Raw genomic sequence first — 22,008 nt, forward strand, 5'->3', positions numbered from 1 at the left:
GACACTGATTTTGTCTTGAACTTGAACTACCCGAACTAATAGATGGTACTATTGGCTTTCACTTGAAAAATCTTTCTGTAATTCTTATTCCAACACTACACTATTAATAAAAACACACAAAAAATATACCTACGAACCAACAAAAAATATTCATACAAATTCCAATAAATCAAATAAGTATACAAGAATTCCAATAAATCTAATGAGTATACAAGCATAAAGCATATCAATAATAGACTATACATCTCCATCAATGTCTAATATAATTCAATCGAGATTAGATTAGAATCCTAAAATACTAACTTGAATTTTGAAACAAACAGTGGTGTAGTGAAGAATTTTGAAACAAATCGAGGTATGAGATTGGTGTATGATTGAAATATGAGATTAGGATTGAGAATTTAGGGTTTAGGGAATTGGGGGATTGGGCATTGGGACTGTGGGGTGGTGGGGGGGCGCTTTAAACCACTTGACTAAAACGGTGTCGTTTTGGACAAAGTCTTTTAAAAATTTCCCTTCTTCATTGTACTAAAAGAAAAACAAATCCTTTCTTCTACTTCGTGGTCATCTTCTTCGTGAAGCCGCCCATCGCAGGCCCACAAAGCAAAGCTTTCATGTTCGAGTTCAAGGGGTACCCGAAAAATTTCAAGCAGGGATTCAGAGTCGCCGATGAGTACTAAGACCTCCTAGGTCCCTTTATACACCTCTATAAATCCACCACCGCAACCTCTATTGATCCGCCATTGCAAATGAGTATTGAGGAAATTATCACACGACCAAACATCCCTAGTTCTGCAAAGCAAACATCCTTCTTCTCCCTCTCTCCGCCCACAGTTTTCTCCAGACCAGCAAAAACATTGCAAATCTTCCTTGAGGTTCTTTTTCACCCACTGATTGTAACCACTATGTAGATCCATATTAATTAATGGCACAAAATGTAGCTTCAGGATCTTGCTCATCGCACAACCATCAACAGGTTGAGATCAAATGGTAAAAACGACTCTTCGAATTAATGATGACAAGTTGCAATCATTGCCGTCGTCCATAACGGAGGACGACGATCGCAGTCCTATAGAAAAAAAGGATTGGGGTCACCGGAAAAGAGAGGGGATTCGGTGTTCGATGTGGGAGAAGAATTAGAAACTAAAAAATGGACATGTGTCTTTATTTTATTGGGGTATTAGGAGGTCAGTAAATTTTGAGTATTGAATAGTCAGTGCCCAAGTATTATCCAAAGCATGCTTTCTCTTTTTGTAAAACGCGCTTCAATTAGAGAAAATGGTTTGCTATTTTGCTAATGAACTACGATTTTGTTGAAGACCCAAATGAACTGGCCTGGAGTTGTGTATATTTGGGCCTCGCTTGTGAAATATTGGTTTGGTCAGGAAGATTGCTAATTTCGTGCAAATAGAGCCCAAATTAACTATTAAATTATAAGGACTAATTAGATTATTAGTCTTCGCGGTGATAGAGTAGTTGGAAAATAGCCTTTGTGGTTAAAAAAAAAAAAAAAAAAACTAGGATTTAAATTTCTGTGGTGAAGTTTGTTAGGATTTAGGCCCAAAATTGAAAATTCCGTTAACTCTCCGTTAATTGTTAGCACGTGGGGTTATATGTGAGGCTAACTTTGTATTTTTAGTTCACATATGAGTCTCGTGTGTTAACAATTAACGGAGAGTTGATGAAATTTTTAATTTTTTACCTAAATCTGAACAGACTTCACCAAATGAGCTTAAATCCTGATTTTTTTTTATCACATAAATTAACTTCTAACTATCCTATTACCGCGGGACTAGTAATCCAATTAAGTCAAAATATAACAATGCTTTTGTATATGGGCAGTTGGGCTTCATCCACACAGGGTTTGGCCCGATATCGAGTTAGAGCAGGCTGAAATGTTTGACCACTTAGTCCAAAGCAGAGCTAAGGTGTTAGCTGAGGTGACTTTTTAATTAGGTCCTGCTTAAATATTAGGATTATGGTTATGTTTGAATTGGCTTTTAGAAAGAAAAAAGAACAAAAAGAAAAGAAACCCTAAAGTCGTTCATTAGACTTTTTCAATATTTATTTTGGATTGACATGGTAAGCATGCCGAGGCAAGTACAAATCAAGGAATTATTTCACATGCACTTTTTTTTTATAAGTTAGACCGGAGAAGAGGAGAATCGAGCACGTGAGCTTTTTATGTATAGTGATTTTTTTAACGAACTAAGCTTCAAATCTATTGTGTTAAGAAGGCACTTGAGATATCGAACCCACACTTGAAAAAAAAAAAAAAAAAAAGGAGTTAACATCTACCAAGAATTAGTTAACACAAACTTCATATGCAGTAAGATGTGTTATCTATCTATAATGAACAAAAAGGAATCGAATTGATGAGTCAAAATCCATACATTTATTGAAGATGTTTACTAAATTATCTATATTTTTAAAATAAGTGATATTAGTTCTCAATAAGCTATTTACTAATCCACATTAGTCGAAATCACTAAAACTTCCTTGTTCAAAATAAGTTCTTTAACATAAAACTTGTTAAAATGAATGAGCAAACTTCAAAATTCAAATTTTAGAAGCCTTTTTGGATTATTTTGGGTAAAAAGAAACTAACTACCACTTTGTTAGAGTGGAAATGGAGTTTTGTTTGGAGGTTTAAAAGAAGATTAAATTCCAATCCTTGGTGTCCCAGATGTCCTTCAAGTTCTTAGGAGTGTCAAATAATGTGAGAATTTTTCCGTCAAATAATGGGACAGTGTATCATTTATTCAAATTTGAGGCCACTTAGAGCATTTTCAATGGAAGTTCCTATTTAGGGACTTTCACCACCACCTTTGAATACTCGTTTAAAGACTTAAAAGGAAATTTTTGTGCTCCTAGTGGAATATTGCTTTCAATAGAACATTTCTTATGGTAGAATTCCTAAATTTGAAGTTTTTATGATTTTATGTGATAATTTGATTAGGTGCACATTTTTTGTTTATGTTAACTTTTTTTTAATTAATTAAAAGTATTAAAAGCTTCAATCAAGATTGGGGATCCTATTTTCCACTCAAAGTTGTGTCCCTATAAATGAGTACATACGCTAGGTTTCGATGAGTCCATATACTTTAGGCACTCACTCTCCGATCCATTAGAGATTCATTTTGTCTTTGTACTCATTTTATACCATGATTGTCCCTTGAGAAACTCCACTAGAGATGCTCCTAGACCTCGTTTACTTTTAATATGACTTGGACATGTTTACATACACGTCACTTGGTGAATATAAAAAAGGTAATGCCAAAGAAACCAACTATTTAAACCATATTTGTGAATCATATATCGTAATTGATGATAATTAGATTATTACTTAAGTCTTGATTAACGTTTTTATTTTTTTATTAATGACATATCACAATGATTTGCAAATTTGGTCTAAAAAATTACTCTACCTAACTTCGACTCAAATAAAAATTCGACGCCTCTCCTCCAACATGCTTACAACCACAGCACCTCATACTATCATCATGCATCCTTTTGTCCCTTTCAAGTTGGTATCATCACATTTCAGGCACAGCCATTGATACCAACCTTTTTCCTCTATTGGGCCATAAATAACCAAGAGAAACTCAGAATATAGCAACCAGGAACTCAATGTTCATATTTTTGTCTCAAAAATGAATAGAAGAATATACCGAATAAACGAAATCATTCTCCTTATATGCAAATCACGGTTTAACACATAAATAGAAAACGGGTCGAAAAGGAAAAGGAAATAAAAGATCAAGTTACCCAAGATCATAAAATTTCGAGATCTATTATCTTCATCAGAGAACAAGTCCTGTTATTCCAGAACAGAGTTCAAGCTGACAATTCACACATTAAGCAACAAGGTTCTTAAAATACTGCAAAATCTTGCTACCTGATTAACTTTTCGATCATATTACCTTTGAAACGAAGGCAATTACATACTGGCACAGAAATATGAACACTAAATCAATTTTAACAGTCGACAAACACCCTGTGAGGCTGCAGCCACAAAGAACAACAGCAAAGTAAAACATTTGATTCCGAAGGTTTGGAATTGTTATGATGTGAAACCTGTCACACTCTGCAGAATAATTTGTACCAGTTTATTGATACTTGAAGAAGCAGCTAAAGCTGACTTCCATCCTGATTGTGAAGCACAAAATAAATGTCAAATACTTTGTATTCATAGAAGAAGCATTAATACCAAACCGTCACTAATCAGATCATAAATTGTAGTAGGAATAGCATATCAAATGTCAGGCAGAAATAAGCTTGATTAATCAATGACAGAAAACAAGTTAAATAAAACACAAGTGCCTCTTCCGCTCAGATATCGGTTTTAATGACACTCTTTGTGACATAGAAACTTTAAGAACGAATTGAAAATAGCACAAGGAATGGTAATACAATGCCTTTGTAGCATGAGAATAAAACTAGGCAAAAAAGCCAGGCTACACAAAACTTCTGTTTCATACCACTATCAAATTAAAGGCAAAGTTATTCTGTCGTACCATTGAGCCAAGGGCCTGTTTAAACACCGTTTTCATGTGCAACCAATCAAGTTCCCTACTTCATCTCTCAGATAACGCCAAATGCCAATGCCAAGGAGGGGGAGAGGAAGAAAAAGGGAGGGAGGGAGGGGTGGTTGGGGGGGGGGGGGGTGGGATTGGTAAGAAAGGAGGCAGAAATCACGCACGCCAGAGATTTAACATCACACACAAATCAGGAGTACAATGATTAGCATTAACTAATTAATCTGACGTGGAGATACTAAAAAAGATCCTAACCTTGAAGCACAACAAGATAATTAAACTCATTCATGCCATTAAAGAAGGAATCAGAAGAATCAAATTTCCTACACACGCATAAAACACATTAATTTCCCACATGCCTGAACACTAATTGTGCAAACCTATATGTATAACCTATTTACTTGCCTTAATGCAAAACTTACAAAGGGTACGGGCATCGGTATGTAAAAACATGAAACGAAAATTCAAAGACGAAACATGCAGATGTCTTAACATTCAACGTCAAAAAAGGTTCGCCTTGTCGGAGCTTTTCCAGAACAAGGAAGGATGCAGTCTCTAAACCCCGTATTGAAATAGGGTTTGCACAACAATGCAAAACTCTGCTCCCCAACGATGTAGGGAAGCCAGTTAAATGTTACAAATAATAAAACTATCAGAATCATTCAAAAAATAAACGAAAGCACAACAAATCTCCCACAAGCCTAATTGCTGAATACCATTAACTAGAGAAAGTTGTGAAATTGACGCTATATCATGCACATATATATAAACTCCATATACATATTAGACCTACTTCCATGTAAAGCAACTAGATTTACCCTGCATCCTGCCCCCTAATGAGCAATACAATAAGGCTGAAAAAGAGTAAACTAAACTAAACATAAAGAAAGGGAAATTAGATATCCTTTCTCTTTTTATCCTCTTATGTATTTTTGTTCAGCCTTGTATAGGGTAAATTATAATTCTTCTTCTGTAAAAATTGAGCACATTATACCTCAAAAAATTGAGGCTTCCACTCCACAGGTGCAGCAGCAACTTCCATTTACGCAGTTTTGAGAAAATCACAATCTTCGGGTCACCATACAAATCTACCTCTGCAACAAAAACCCAATCATCCATTAGCACCAGAAACCCCACAAAACATGAATTCGCAGAAACTCACACATAAAAAAATATACACCTTACATGGAGAATGTGCAGACTTATAAGCATCAGCAGTGACACCAACCAGCCACAACCCAGGAAAAATACTCTGCAAATTCATTCAACCCAGAAATAAATTACATAAAAAAAAAAAAAAAAAAAATCATGTTAAAACCAACCAAAAGGGAAGAGAGCAAAGTGGACGTACATCGAGTTGTTTCTGAACATTCTTGGGCCGCTTCTTGGGCCTTCTGGGGGGCCTCGACCCGGTCATCACGAACACGTCCTCTTCAATCTCCTCCTTCGACAAAGCGATCCAGAACTTGCTCTTCACCTTCTTCTTCTTCTCCACACTCTGCCCCTCCGCCAGACCCCTCAACCTCATCGACTTCGGCTGCTGCTGCTGCATCATTTCGCTCTGACTCCGGTTTGGCCCCTCCGGTTCCTGCGCTTCCCGGTTTGCGGTAGCCGCAGCGTTCGGGCCACTCGCCTTTTGAAAGGACGCCGTCGCCAGAGGTCTTCTGGGCCTCAAATTCCAGGGCTTCTGAAGTAGCACCTCAGCTTCCTCCTCCTCTTGATCGCTCTCCCGCTCCTCGCTCCTGCGACGCTTGTTTTCCGAGCACGGGATCACCGATAATCGGCGGCGATCGGCGCGGGAGGACCCGACGTGGTTGTAGCGGTCTGATTCGGAGTCTGGCTCGGAGGCGGGTCGGCGGTAGCGGTTGTGGTTGTTGGCAGTGGCGTTCTTAGTCCCCCATTTCAAGAATGTGAGTGGGAAGTTGTGCAGCGGCGGCTTCTCTGGCGCTGTCGCCATTATTCCTGATCAACACGCAGAGCTCAAGCCTTCAGAGTTTCAAGCCCACCAGGCGGCTATACATACAAAACAACCTATATATAATATATATCTATCTATCTATCTATCAATCTTGTATGCTAGTGCTTCAAGTTTTTAGAGAGAGAAAGTGGAGGAGGAGAGAGGGAGCGATAGGGGGAGAGAGAGAGAGAGAGAGAGAGAGAGAGAGTAGGTTGTGTGTGATGACAGGGAAAGGAGACGGGGGAGGCTTACCTTGCTTATTAATTTATACGAGTACAAATACAGTACGGAGACCGGAGAGCAAGGGCTGCGGTTTTTTTCTAAATGAATTTTAATGAAAGTTTTCAGTACTGCTTATTTTAATGAAAGATTATATTTTTATACTAAAAAATTAATTATGGTATTATTTACTTTACCTTTTATTTTGTCTTTATCTTTAAAATTCAAAGTTTTTAAGTCATTTTCATTAATTTTTCTTTTTTATAACTGTCTTCCACATACGACTTTACGGTTTTGGATTTACTATTTTGGCTTTGCTTTTTAATTTATTTTTTTGTTTTCGATTCATTTTTGGCTAACCATAGTAATATGGTTCAAATTCATTTTTAGCAAGAATTGAACTCTCATTTACAAGTGAAAAAAATACCACTAACTTAAGGCGAATTCATCTAGGGCAAGGAGGCATACGGTAGTATGGTTGACTCAATAAAAGGGTAGAGGAATTTAAAAGATTTATAATCCTTGCAAACTAGGATCAATCATACAACAAAGGATAGTGCTATTCACACTCACATTTATTTTTCACATATTTTTGTTAATTTTTGTCAATTGATTCGATGGTTGAAAATTAAAAAGAATATGAGAAAAGTAAAAATATGTTTGTGAATAACACTACTCAAGAACAAATATTACATTAGGCCTAATATAAAAAGAGACAAACACCCCCTGATAAGTTGAGGGAAAGCCAAAAAGCTTATTCAATAAAATAAAATAATCAAACAGGAGATCTTAATCCCCTAAACTAAAGAAAACTAATGAAAATAGTTTGAAAATTTTGAGTTTTAACAATAAGCACAAAATAAAGGGTAAAGTGAATAATAACAAGATTGACTTTTTAGTGTAAAAATGTGATTTTTAGTTAAAATGAACAGTATTGAAATTTTTTCGTTAAATTTCCTCTGAAATAAAGCCCTCAGCCACCACAAGTCTCTCGCTAATGTCCACCAAAGCAAACACCATGAAGAAACCAAGTCGAATGAGGATCTGCAGAGAGCAACGCAATGTAATCAAACCAACCCAAAAACAAAAGGCACACTTGCACTTTTAGCGCCAGGAATCCCTTGAGTTGCATAGCCCATAGCACAACGTAATTGAGTTTCATGTGGACATGAAAATCGCTAACTTGTCAAAGCAGATGTGTCCAGTTGTGTGAAAATTCGTGGGTAGCAGTTCATGAAACATACTGCAATTATGCTTCTCTCAATAAAAAAGCTCGGGTCCCACTGATTTTGTTAAGAGCCGTAATCCTTTAGTTAGTTAAGTCCTGATAAAGACTATGGTGGCTAATTTTGGGCAAATGCCATCGCAAGTTGTCGTGTGTCCAATTCCGCTAGGCAGCCGAATCCATCCGAGCAGTTACCCTTTCAAAGAAGAGCATACTCAGATAGATGTCCAGGAATTAGTTTATCCTCTCATACTGAGAAGTGTAGAAAGATGTATTTATAAGAGCTAGGGTTAACCGTGGGTGAGGAATCTTGCCCCATGTGTCGACATCCAATTTGCTAAAGTGTGTAATTCGTTGGATAAAGTAGAAAATTATCCCAAAGATATAAATTAATAATATTTTAGAAGTATCTATTGGATTTGATCGTGATTCCTTACTCGAAAGAATTAGTCTTTAATGAGGAAAGCTTAAAGATAGGGATTAGTTTTTTTTTTTTTTTTTTTTTTTTTTGAGTACATCGATATGTTTACAGTAAGGGGATGAGGGATGAGGAGTTCCGTAAAGCCACACAATGGGCAGCTTAATTTGGTGTCAAATTCGCTATCCACAAGATTCGAATCTAAGACATCTCACTTCCAAGTGAAGATGAATATCATCAGACTGTAGTATTGAGTAGCAGATAGGGATTAGTTATTGATCATATCATTAACTCTCTTACCTTATCTCCTTGTCAGGGCAGCGGAGCTTGACAAGGTTGTAGTAGCAGTTCAGGTCTTCTTGGTAGTTGAATTGCACGTGCAACGAATGTAGGTCTGGCCAATTTTATAGGGGGCATTCCAGTCTCTTGTATGTAGAAGTTCACATGTTAACTCCAAAATTTTCTGAATTATTTTTGGCTTCACATGACGACTAGAAAAAGTAAAAAGTATGAGGCATACATAACAAAGTCAAATGAGACACCAAATTCGATTTTCAGTGAGGAATAAAATAATAAAAAAATGAATAATAGATTTACAATCCTAGCCCCTAGCCATTCACTATCGGAACCAAAACAATGTTGGCAGGCTATATCATCATTTTGAGGGGCTAAATTTTGCTCAATGCGTTAGATATGCTTTTATATCACATTGTTGACCCTAAAAATTACAAAGTCTACGCGGCGCGCAGGCCGAATAATTAATAAGCTAACTAAGTAATTCGGTTGAATGCGGGGCATGCCAACTCGTCGGCCGAGCTCGCCCGAGGAGTAAAATTTGTTGATGTTGCGTTGAGCGCGTTGCTGACTTTTTTATCTTGCAACTGCGGCCGAGGAAGGAACACTCTTGGTCTTTGGGTTCTAGAGCCTGAAGACGAGGCTGCTAGTTCTGCGAAGTTCACAAGTCGTCGGTGCCTGATTCGGTCACCATGATTATATTCGTAAGAGTATAAGCACGTCAAATCGACACCAGACTATACGAACACAAATATTCAAAGGTGATGTATGTCTTGATGGTGAACGTGGTTTGGCCGTCAGAATGCCGAATTCTAAAACTCACTTGTGAATATCCAATCATAAAATAACTTGGCGTCCGATACGCCGAATATCGTAACTCGTAACACCTTACTTCGTCAAGACGACTGATAAGATGACCCCTGCCAATAAGGATTCGAAAACCCTTCTCGGCCAAGACTTGGATAGCTAACCAGCCGGCCTCGACGCAGTGCTGTTTATCAAAACTGAAGATGCTCATCGATCGGCTGATTCTACGGCAACAGTGCTGTTTATCCAAACTGAAGGTGTTCGCCGGTTGCCTCCACAGTGTTGTTTATCCAAACTGAAGGTATGTTGGTAGAAAAAGAAAAGGAACAATCTCAAGGTATTTGAGAGGTTTTGCGCAGGGCAATTATATTTTGAATTGAAGGTCCTTCCTTGTTGCATGATTTCTTGTATTTATAGCACCAACTCCTTGAGATCGAATTAAACCTCTATCTGAATTGGGAGTCCTTGCCCCGTTCTAACTTTGCTTCGAACAACCCTACTCCCATCAGGACTTTGAACTCACCCCTCTTCGGGGCTTTATTCATCGTTGGCTCGAGAATCCTAGTTGTACCAGGATTTCCTCGGCCCTCCTTGCTTATCTGGACTATTCCTTCTTGTGATAGGACTCAACCATCCCTGCTAAACGGCCCGGAATCAATCAGGCAGCCCATAGTATTTGACACCGCTTTAGGCCGAGCACAACCCTACACTCGGCCTAACAATATTATTTTGGGCCCAAACATTGCCCCCTCGCTTCTGAGGTCACCGACTATCAACCCTTGGTCGGATTTCGACCTTGAAGAAGCGGAAACATCTTTTGCTCTGTAAACTTAATTGCTCTTGATAATCATTACTATGCACATTTATGGGACATGATTGCACTATCCTTGTTACTCCCAACGTATAGCCACGTGTCGACCCTCTGCCAATCCTAACAACTTTCAATCATGGCCCTCGAAAACATGCACACACCAAAGCGTCTCTTCCTCATTAATGCATTAAAACCGCCGCCACAAGCAATCGTGCGTCCCAGATCCTTGAAAACCTCGATCCTATCCTTGTAGGTTCCCAAAATATCTGAAATGATTGGGGCTATTTCCCGGCTAAATTTCCCCAATTCAAACTCTAGTGCTTTCGAATGCCAAACGTTTGATCTTCCTTCTGAAACCGCCTATAAATACCCAAATCTCTTTCATTCGTATCCTACGCTTTTAGAGATTTTGAAATCTTCCTTTCGCCATTCCTGCTCGCTCAAATCACGCACCCTCAAGCTCATCTCTCCTAAACCCCCTTTTTAACCTACGCAACCCTTTTATTATTTACCAATGGCCTCCTTTATCTCCAAGCTTTCCAACGAATGTAACAAATGCAAGGATTTCATCGGCCTGAGCGCCATCAAAACGCTACGCTTCGAAAATGACCTAGCTACCACTCACCAAATTATGGGTTCATTATTCAAAGACGCAGTGCCGTCGTGCATCACCAACCTCCTCAAGGAACAGTGCTTAACACCTTTGCTGCAGGGGTTTGATTGGTCGAAATAGTGTTTGGCACGGTCCCAAGAAGCTTGGCCCTCGACCATTGCAGCCTGGGCCGACTGGGTCGATAGAATATGAGCATTCTTCGGCAAAGAATGGAAAGCTCTCGACATTCATGACGCCATCATGCTCTTGACCATGGAGATCACCATGGATAAAGAACTGCTCATGGCGGCCTTGAGTTTATGGTGTTTGGCTACCAACACCATGATCTTTCCTTTCGGCCCTTTCGGCTCCACCGTCCTTGATATCTCGGTTATCCTTGGGACCTCCCCGTCTGGTCTCCCAATCAATGCTGACCTTTCCGGATGCCCCTCGTATCTCGACTTAAAAGCGTTGTTCGACGAACGGGCCGTCGAGACACTCAGCCGAGGCGATCGGGAGCCTTCGAAAAAAAAAGGTTCAGAAGCTACACAAGAACTTCTTCAACTACAACACTCTTACCCTCCACTTCGCTGGCCGAGGCGAGGAGAGTCTTAGGAATGAAGAACATGAAGCCTTCATATTTGTTGTACCAGGTCAAACAAATGTTTGGTCGAGAATATGCCGATGGCTCAGGCCCTGGCTAGCGATCACTCCTTGGCGCTCAGTCCGGCCATCCTTGCCAATCTCTTCCATTGTTTGGCCGAGACGACCATCAACAAAATCGACCTGCACCAGAACGGACCCCTCTGCGTATTCCAACGCTAGCTGCAGGTTTACTTCTCCACACTTCGGCCCGAAGTCCCCGTTTTCCAGCGTACCGCAGCACTTGGTCTTCAACTGGCCTCTCGATCGGCGCCTCCTCACCGGGGCGATGAAGTCCTCAAACATTTCTTCAGCCTAGACGTCCTTTCTGACGACGAGTTCCTGGTGTGCCGGCGTCAGGAATACCCCGCCTCGATCAGGCTTCCGACGGCAGCTTGGGCCGAGACCAAAGATGCTGATCTTCGTCAACATTGGGGGTCATTCGTATTGACCCGCGACTTTCCCCTTGGTTATGATGCCCACTGAGCTAGCTAGGAGGTTTATCATCCTCATTTCGTTGCCCGGTAGCTTGGCTACCTCCAAGGTTGCCCTGTACCCCTGCTCGCTTCTCGCTTTCTCTTAAGTCGAGGTCGCCTTTCTGGTTCCTCCGAGAGGGAGTCTAAGACGACAGAATAAGAGTTTCGGGACAAGTGTAAAAAATTTCAACTTCGACTGACTGTTCCTGAATCTCTGGGTATCGACACCTTTGGGGACTAGTGGGACAAATACATCCGAGACTTCTTCGACGTCTCGGCCGAAGACGTGGTGAACAGAATCTTCGGTGACTGGCCCAGACAAGCTCTTGTGGCCCAATCCAAGGAAACGACCCAAGGTACATTGTTCTTTCATCCTTTGTACTTCAATTACTTGCCCCCTGTTACTGATTACTTTGCTATCTCAGTGGAGGCCGTGCCCGAGGCCCAGGATTTTGTTAAGCTACAGAAGTTCATGTCCCTCTCTGCCTCCCAAGTCCTTCAATGCAAGGGTCTTGACTCCGTTGGGGAGTGTTTGAACGACCTTGCCAGCGGCGGTTTTCTAAGCACGGAGAATATCGCTTATCTAATTGACCTTCTGGAGCGGACTCGACAACACATCACTATTTTTGAACAAGCTTTACGGGCCGAAGACGACTTGAAGGCGGCCAAGATTGTGCATGAGTCTGGCCGGGCCGAAGTGGAGGCGATAAAAGCAAAGAAGGCGCAGTTGACCGAGTTTGATCGTTGGATCTCCGATCTTCAGCTTCAGATTGCTGAGCTTCAACAGTAACGGTCCGCTGCTGCTTCAAAGCTTGAGAGGGACTTCGAGGCGAATAGAGCTTGGCTTACGGCCTTCACTGCCGGCGTGCGGCATATTCAGCAACTGCAGCTTAATAAGAACACGAGGCAAGCCGAGATAATTTTGAGCGAAGTGAAGTGACTGGAGTTGAGAGCTGCCCTCGAGGCTTTTCTACCTTCGACCCCCTAGAAATTTTTTTTTATTTTTTATTTTTATTTTATTTTAGGAGCATCTCAGATGTATCTGTTCACCCCTTTTTACGAATTTAATACAATGGTATTTATTCTTGCATTTCCCACGTGACCGGATAGTACTTTTTCAAAAAATTTCCATTAATCAGCAATTTGTGAATTAAACCGGTTTGATCTCTGAGATGATATGTCCCATTGCCAAGAACTTTGTGAACAATGAATGGTCCTTACCAATTCGGCGACCATTTGCCGAACCTGGAGTCTTTAATCCCGACAGGCAACACCATTTGCCAAACCAACTCTCTGTCGCCGAACGTTTTTTGTCTGACACGTTGATTATAAGCTCGCTCAGCAATTTTTTTCTGTGCTATTAATAGGTTACCCACGTCGATCCGACTTTCTTTTAAGTCTTCTAATTCTTATCACATAGCTTGACAATATTCGGCACTAAACAAACTTCTGCTTAATCACCCGTAATAAGTTTATACTTAGCTCGACTGGCAACATAGCGTCGTGTCCGTAAATTGACGCGTAAGGGGTTGTTCTGGTGGCCGATAGGGGTGAAGTCCGGTATGCCCATAATGCCTCGTTTAACTTTAAATGCCACATCCCAAGCCTCTCTCTTACCGTTTTCTCGAGAATGCCGATTAATACTTTATTGCTTGCTTTGGCCAGCCCGTTTGCCTGTGGGTAATATGGCGTAGACTGCTCAAGTCGGATATTCAGACTTGCCGTGTATTCCCTAAACCTATCGGCCGTGAAGATTGTGCCATTGTCAGTTATGATCGTTTCTGACACGCCGAATCTGGTCACAATATGTTTCTCTACGAAACTGCAGACTTCTTTGGCTGTTAATTCGGCGTATGACTTTGCCTTGACCCACTTAGTGAAGTAATCGGTTGCTACTATTATCCACGCATGTTTTGTCGCTCCCGACGATGGTGTGATTTTGCCGATTACGTCCATTGCCCATCCCTTGAACAGCCAGGGTTTAGTAATTAAATGGAGTAATTCGGCCGGGGCTTTCTGCATTGGTCCATGAATCTGGCATGGTATGCATTCCCGTGCGTATTCGATGCAATCCTTTAATATACTTGGCCAGAAGTAACCGTGTCGTCGGAGCAACCAACACATTTTGCGTCCTGATTGGTGAGCTCCACAAATTCCTTCATGTACCTCGGCCATCACTTGGGCAGCCTCCTGTGGGCCAAGGCACAATAGTAGTAACCCATCCTCACCCTTTCGGTATAATTCATTTTGGTATGACACGTAATTCGTGGCGAGGACCTTCGTTCTCCGATCGTGTTTCCCATCGGGGTTATTGAGGTATCATAAAATCATCTTAATCCAATCGTCTGGTTGTACCTCGACGACACATACTTCTAAGGGGTCTCCCTGTTCCAGTAATGATGGTAGTGACATCACCCTTGTGTGTATTACGTGATTACGCTGGAGAGTTTGCTGATTGACCAAGGTTGGGTATGATCACAGAACTGTGGGTGTTACCCGGCTTAGCTTGCCCTCCGTGAGTTGTGCTCCGGAGGTGATTTAGGCGAGTTCTTCAGCGTCCGTGTTCTGAATACGCGAAATATGCTCAAATGTGATTCGTTCAAACGACTCGGCCAAATAGGTGGCAACCATGTGATAGGGCGCCAAAGTACAACTCATGCAACGGAACACTCCGTTGAGTTGGTTAATCACGAGTTCAGAATCACTGAGGACGAGAACGCGAGATGGTCGTAAATTGTGTAAAACGTGGAGGCCGATGATAAGAGCTTCATACTCGGCCTGATTATTTGTACAGCTGAAATCCAACTTGAGAGAAAATACCAGCGGCAGTGGTCGGGTGACTGAATGGCAATACCAACACTAGCCAAGGTCGAAGTACTGGAACCATCGAAATGCATAGTCCAATGGTTATTGCGTGTTGTGACTAAGCTGATTTCGATGTCGCTACCCCCAAAACCATACGGAGAAGGGTGTTGGGCCAAAAAATCGGCGAGAGCTTGGCCTTTGACGACCTTTTAGGGTACGTACTGTAGATTGAACTCGGATAACGCGAGTCCATTTCCCAATTCGGCTTTTGACGATAGGCTGAGTGAACATGTAACAAATCACATCTATTTGGGCAATGACATACGTAACAGATGAGAGCATGTAGTGCCGAAGTTTTGATGCGGCGAAAAACAAAGCTAAGCAAAGTTTTTCGACGGGTGAATAATTGAGCTCCGGCGGATTCAGATTACGGCTGGGATAAAAGATAGCTTGTTCACGCCCCACATTGTTATCTTGCGCGAGGAAACAACCAATGGATTCAGCGGCTGTCGAAATGTACAGTTTAAGAGGTTTGTCGCGACAAGGTGGAACTAGTACGGATGGTGTGAAAAGGGATACCTTGATTTGCATAAATGCCGTTTGATGTTCTTCGCGCCATTCAAACTTGTCGGAATCCTTAAGTTTGAGGAGCGTAGAGAATGCCTTCATTTTGCCGGTCGAATTGGCGATGAAGCGGCCGAGAAAATTTATCTTCCCGAGCAATGACTGGAGCTGCTTCTTTGTTGTCGGGGGTGGAGCGCTAATGATTGCGCGAGCTTTATTTTCGTCGACTTCAATGACGAGATGATGCACCGAAAACCCCAAGAAATTCCCGACCGATACACCAAATGCGCACTTGGTCGGGTTCATTTTTAGATTATTCTTACGCATGCGAAAGAACGCTTGCCACAGATCATCTAGGTGCGTTTGGCGGCGTTTTGATTTTACCACCACATCATCGATATAAACTTCTACAATTGTACCGATTAAGTCGTGGAATATCGTATTCATGGTTCGTTGGTATGTGGTGCCAGCGTTCTTAAGGCCGAATGACATGACTACCCATTCGTAGGTGCTGAGTGCCCCTGGGCAGCCAAAGGTGGTCTTTTGGACGTCGGCTTCAGCGATAAAGATCTGGTTGTAACTGGTATGGCCGTCCATGAAATATAGTAGTTCATGATTGGCTGCAGCATCAATTAGCAAGTCTGAGATTGGAATCGTGTATTCATCCTTGGGAGTGGCCAGATTTAGATTACGGAAATCGATGCAAATGCAGAGAGCTCCACTTTTCTTCAACACCGGGACGATATTGGCCAACCATTCGACGTACCGAGCAGTCCTAATGAACCTGACTTTTAGAAATCGAACTAATTCGTCCTTGATGCCAAGTTGTACTTCGGTCGAGAACCGACGTGGGGGTTATCGAAAAGGCTTACACTCGTCCTTGATGCGTAGCTCATGTTCGACAAGGTTTCAGTCAAGGCCTGGCATCTCATGATCATTCCACGCGAAACAATCTTTAAACTCATGAAGCAATTTACAAAGCTCGACCTTCATAGGAGGTGGTAGTGACGCGCTGATAAACAATGGTCGAGGATCATCGACTGTGCCAACATTGATTTCTTCCAATGGGTCCTTAACCTGGGGCCGATTGTCTTCGAGTTCGACTGGTGCGGCCTGAACTTTGTCAAAAGATAGAACGAGACCGTCATCTGTTTCGACCAAAAATTCGATTAAGTTTATGCCGGAATGTGGCTGCTTGGCAATGGCGTACCAATGGGCCAGTAGATGTTCCATTGTCGATGAAACCGCGGCCTGACGCCTTTCTTGTTTGGTGGCGTCAATCATCAGTATCAGTAATTAAATCTGCCAAGCCGAGTCTCGCCAAGTCCTATTGGACGGTCTCGACGCCTACCTCGATAGCTTTCTGTATTGAAATTCTTGTCGGTCGTCCATCCTCGTTAAAACCCTAGAGGGTGATATAGCCGACGTGAGCGTCGTAATAGCGAGCCTGAATCATGTTGGTTTCAAATGGTTGATTGTCGGATGGGTGCACTACGACCGATTTGTCGTCCCAAAAGATGAGAACTTGGTATAGTGATGAAGGAATGGAACTGGTTTGGTGGATCCAATCGTGGCCGAGCAATGCATTATAGTCGGTCTTAGAGTCAATTATAAAGAATGCCGTATGTGGTGACGACCAGCAACGCTGACTTCCAACGAGAGCACTCCTTTGTTCTGAGACTTGTCGCCGATGAAGCTGGTCATTGTTATTCCTGATGGGATAAGCTCGTCATCAGAACGGCGTAATGCCTTCATGACGGTCATAGACATAATGTTGACTGTGGCTCCGTAATCGACAAACACCTTAGAAATGAGAAATCCTTCAATATGAGCTGTGACGTATAACGGCTTTAGATGTTGGAGATTAACCAAGGGGGAACGGGGGAATAGTTCGGCCAAAGCTGCCTTAAGGTTGTCACCTTGTCGGACTTCCTCATCGTCGTCGTTTGCGACGAAATCTACTTGTGTTGCTTCTTCCGCAACAACGTCTCCATCCAACAAATTTAACTGATGGGTGCTTGGCTAGAACTCCGCTGGTAGGACGTGGACCATATTGATCTCCATATGTTCGAGGACCGAGGGACCTATCGGGTCGTGGTCGTCGTCTCCCATAGAAGTAATCATAGTATAAGTCGTTGGAGCATCTTCAATTGAATTTTTTAGTGGCTCGGCATGAATCGGCTCCTGAAGCGTATTGACCGAGTCTATCTTATTCTGGCTATCTTCCTCGATCATGTTTACTGCCGAAGACTTATTTCGTTCTTGTACTTTACGGGCTCGTTCTTCGTAGGCGATGCGGGCGTTCCTTGTGTCCAGATACGCATCTAAACACGCCACCCATTTTTCTTCATCGGCCGTAAAGCCGAAGAGAGATACAGCTGAGAAAACTTCAAAATGATATCGCAAATGCCGAAGGTCTTCGAGTGAAAAAGGTAATTCGACGGTGTCGATATCCATGTAGGGATCGACCTCTAAACCGAGGACCCGGGCCTCCCGTATATGCTGGAATCTAGCTTTTATTGCAGGGTCGGAGGTTTTCTGGATAATTTGCTCAGCATCAGGGCACGTCAGTGCTAGGTCGAGGGCTTCCTGACACGCCTTAGGTAGTCTGTACAAGTCATTGGCGGAATACTTCTTATGAAATTCCCGCATGTACTCCAAGGATTCACTGAGGAATGGAGGGTGTAGATTGCGTCGTATCTTGATTACCGATCCTAGCGGTGGTAGCGGAAAAAGTTTCCTTTCGGCTTCTTGTTTAAAATGTTTGAGACGAGCTCTCGTCTCCTCAAGCCGAAGAAGGAGCTTGATGCGTTTCTCGGACTCTTCAACGGTGATCTCAAAGTCACGAGCAGCTGCCTTTTTTCCTCCGAGTAATTCGGTCATGATAGTCGGGGTCGGCCGATCGTCAACACCTCTTACGGCCTCTTTTGGTCGCCACCGGGTAGCAACATTGGCCTGCGCTTCTTGTCATCGAGCCATGCAATCTATTCGATGGCGACGACGTTTCTGAGATTTGGACAACGCTGTATATAGGCCGGTGAAAGAGTTGTAACTGTACCAACGTTGGTCTCGGGGCCTGGGCGGTTTGAAAGTTTTTCGATCGACTAACGAGCCCGAACTGCTGGCATTGCGCGAGTAATAATCTTCATTATAGAATGGTGCATCAAAGTCAAGACGTCACCTGACCGGGGTCTCCTTTTTTGTTTGTACATGTGGGCCGAGTTTCTCAAACACTTGGCGTCAAGGACCATTACTGAGTTCCTATGGCGATTTTGTATAGGTCATGGATGCTGGGCCTAAAGTTGGTGCTGAAGATGTCCTATTTTTAGGTTCAACTGGTGTTTTACAATGGCTGCATAAAACCATTGATTCAGGATCTTCTTCGGAACTCGAACCTAACATAGGTTCATTGATGGCCGGCCCCAAGGGCTCCGAAGGTGGCGCATTTGAAAATAAATCTATCTTTAGTCTTGTTTGACCATTCTGTTTACGGATATGCTGCACTGGGACGTATTCGGCCTTCCCTTTTCCTTTGTTTTAGAGAGATGAGCATCCACCATACCAATTGTTGTTGAGGGGAAGGGATTGACGTCGACCGCCATCTGTTTCTCCGGGAATTTTAGTTTTCCCTTCTCGATCCAATTCTGAATCGTGTCTCGGAATACAACACAATTATTGGTGGCATGCTTGTTGGAATTATGATACTTGCAATATATTTTGCCCTTCAATTCTTCGGCCTTGGGGATGTTGTGTCCTGGCCGAAGTTTGATGATTTTTGCCACCAACAATTGGTCGAAAATTGCGTCAGCCTTGGTGATATCGAAAATGTAAACTTTCGATGTTTTACTTATCTCTTCGACGGCCGAGCAGGTCTTGGCGTCTTTAGGATTAACTTGAGCTAATGCCTTGCAGACGTAAGGTTTATCTATCACTATCTCGACCGCATCCACACTGGCATACTGGGTGTCCTCGCTTTCGACTAACGCATAGCTAACCTTGGGATTCTTATATAATGTTCCTCGGGATGGTGACTTCGAAATCTTCTCTTCTCGGAGTAAATAATCATATTGTTCAACGTGTTGAGCAAGTTCGTACATATCTCGAATATTTGCCCCCAAGAACTTCTTTTTATATTCCATGTCTAAACCATTTAGGGTAATTCTGACGAATTCAACTTCTGGGAGAGGTACTCGGCACCAATTCCTGGCCGACTTAAACCTTGTTAAGTATTCCATTAGAGATTCATCAGACGCTTGAGCCATCCTAGCCAACGATGAGACGGACATTTCCATCCCTGGTCGATAGAATTGTTCATGGAATTTCTCGACCAATTCCTTCCAACTCTGGACGGAGTTTGGTGGAAGATTAATGTACCAAGCGAAAGCTGAACCTGTCAGTGAAAAGTTGAACATCCGTAGTTTATGGAAGTCATTATTGACATTTCCACACTGCGCCGTGCCGAGCCACATGTTCTAATGAGGATAAGGACGATTATATAGCGAACTGACTGAAATCAGGGATCTTGAAGCCTCGCGGGTATTCGAACCTTTCTACATAAACCGGGTATGGATGGATGAATTTTGAAAACTTCGGTCCCTTTTTAAGGGCTGAGTCGATCATTCTTTGGACCTCGGTCACATTGACGGATGCTCTTCTTCTCCCTGGCTTGGTCCATCAGATCTATTGCCTGGTCCGCCTCTTTTCTCTAAGTCGATTGGTTGTAGCCGAGCGAACCCTTTCTCGGCTTGTAATGGAACATTTGTAAAAGAAGGCTGCCGAGGTTGGCCGACCTGGCCATCTTCAAAGGCTTTACTAACCAATAGTTTAAGCATTCTGGTCTTTGTGTCGCTGTTGCTTCGTATTGCGTCTAGTAAATCATTCATCTTTTGACCAATCAACTGCTTGACCTGTCGATATTGTTCATCGAGTCGTCTTCGAAGAAACGACCTAATTGGTGGATTAGAACCCTCCCCATCATCTTCGTCGCAATCTTCCACTATTCCTTCAACGAAAATGTCTGCTATTTGGTTAGGGACTTTTGGGTTGTGAGGTTGTCCGCCGAGACAGATTTTATTCTCTCGGTGCGTTGCACTTGTAGCCTTGGACGGCGCAACAATGATCGAATTTTTCGCCGGATGCAAATCCTGCCCAAGGCCTTGCGTTGGTAAGTCAGTCGTTGACTTTCCCATGATTGTTTTCTTTTTTACAGACCGTGTCTCAGTGGTCATGAACTCCGAAGGTCTAACACAATGGTCCCACTAGGCGTGCCAAAATGTTGACCCTAAAAATTACAAAGCCTACGCGGCGTGCAGGCCGAATAACTAATAAGCTAACTAAGTCATTCGATTGAATGCGGGGTGTGCCAACTCGTCAGCCGAGGAGTAAAATTTGTTGATGTTGCGTTGAGCACGTTGCTGACTTCTTTATCTTGCTACTGCGGCCGAGGAAGGAACACTCTCGGTCTTTGGGTTCTAGAGCCTGAAGACGAGGCTGCTAGTTCTGCGAAGTTCACAAGTCGTCGGTGCCTGATTCGGTCACCGTGATTATATTCGTAAGAGTATAAGCACGTCGAATCGACATCAAACTATATGGACACAAATATTCAAAGGTGATGTATGTCTTGATGGTGAACGTCAAAATGCCGAACTCTAAAACTCACTTGTGAATATCCAATCATAAAATCACTCGGCGTCCGATATGCCAAATGTCGTAACTCGTAACACCTTACTTCGCCGAGACGGCTGATAAGATGACCCCTGCCAATAAGGATTCGAAAATCCTTCTCGGCCAAGACTTGGATGGATAACCAGTCGGCCTCGACGCGGTGCTGTTTATCCAAACTGAAGATGCTCATCAGTCAGCTGATTTTACGGCAACAGTGCTATTTATCCAAACTAAAGGTGTTCGCCGGTTGCCTCCACAGTGCTGTTTATCCAAACTGAAGGTTTGTTGGCGGAAAAAGAAAAGGAAAAATCTCAAGGTATTTGAGAGGTTTTGCGCAGGGCAATTGTATGTTGAATTAAAGGTCCTTCCTTGTTGCATGATTTCTTGTATTTATAGCACCAACTCCTTGAGACCGAATTAAACCCCTATCTGAATTGGGAGTCCTTACCTCGTTCTAACTTTGCTTCGAACAACCTTACTCCCATCAGGACTTTGAACTCACCATTCTTCGGGGCTTTATTCATCGCTGGCTCGAGAATCCTAGTTGTACCAGGATTTCCTCGGCCCTCCTTGCTTATTTGGACTATTCCTTCTTGTGATAGGACTCGACCATCCCTGCTAAACGGCCCGGAATCAATCAGGCAGCCCATAGTATTTGACACAGATTTGGGGCGAGCACAACCCTACACTCGGCCCAACAATATTATTTTGGGCCCAAACACACATATAAGGGTAAATGTTTTTTTTACCATTTGAGATAAAGACCTCTAGCACATACAACTTTGGTTTTGAAAAGAAAATTATACAAAGATTTAAGCGTAATCACATTGACTAAAACATGTATGTTCTTTATGCACTTAGTCACATTGACTAAAACATGTACGTTCTTTATGCACTTGAATTTCGTAACTGAGGCTTGAGGTTGAGTCCAACTTATTGTATTGGGTTGGGGTCGGATAGGTGGGCCTGCTTTATGTCAATTTTTCACAGCCTTCA

General features: G+C 42.4%; 1 protein-coding gene across 4 annotated transcripts; it reads right to left on the reverse strand.

The window, feature by feature from the left end:
• Positions 1-3,774: 3,774 nt before the first annotated feature.
• LOC137711439 (uncharacterized) lies at positions 3,775-6,732 on the reverse strand. 4 transcript variants are annotated; one of them, XR_011065057.2, is made up of 4 exons: positions 5,890-6,732; positions 5,724-5,790; positions 5,533-5,632; positions 3,775-4,149 (listed from the first exon to the last, which is right to left on the reverse strand). XR_011065057.2 is itself a non-coding variant. In XM_068450681.2 (3 exons), coding segments are annotated over exons 1-3 (675 nt in total). In that variant the 5' UTR covers positions 6,496-6,732; the 3' UTR covers positions 5,271-5,630. The 4 variants fall into 4 exon arrangements, 2 of the variants coding, with proteins under 2 accessions (XP_068306782.2, XP_068306781.2); XR_015963663.1 differs by having other exon boundaries at positions 5,719-5,790; XM_068450681.2 differs by lacking the exon at positions 3,775-4,149 and having other exon boundaries at positions 5,271-5,632.
• Between the last annotated feature and the right edge of the window lie 15,276 nt (positions 6,733-22,008).

Source organism: Pyrus communis, chromosome 6 (genome assembly GCF_041283825.1).
Source record: "Pyrus communis isolate YQ-2024b chromosome 6, ASM4128382v1, whole genome shotgun sequence".
In the NCBI taxonomy this organism is placed as follows: Eukaryota; Viridiplantae; Streptophyta; class Magnoliopsida; order Rosales; family Rosaceae; genus Pyrus; species Pyrus communis.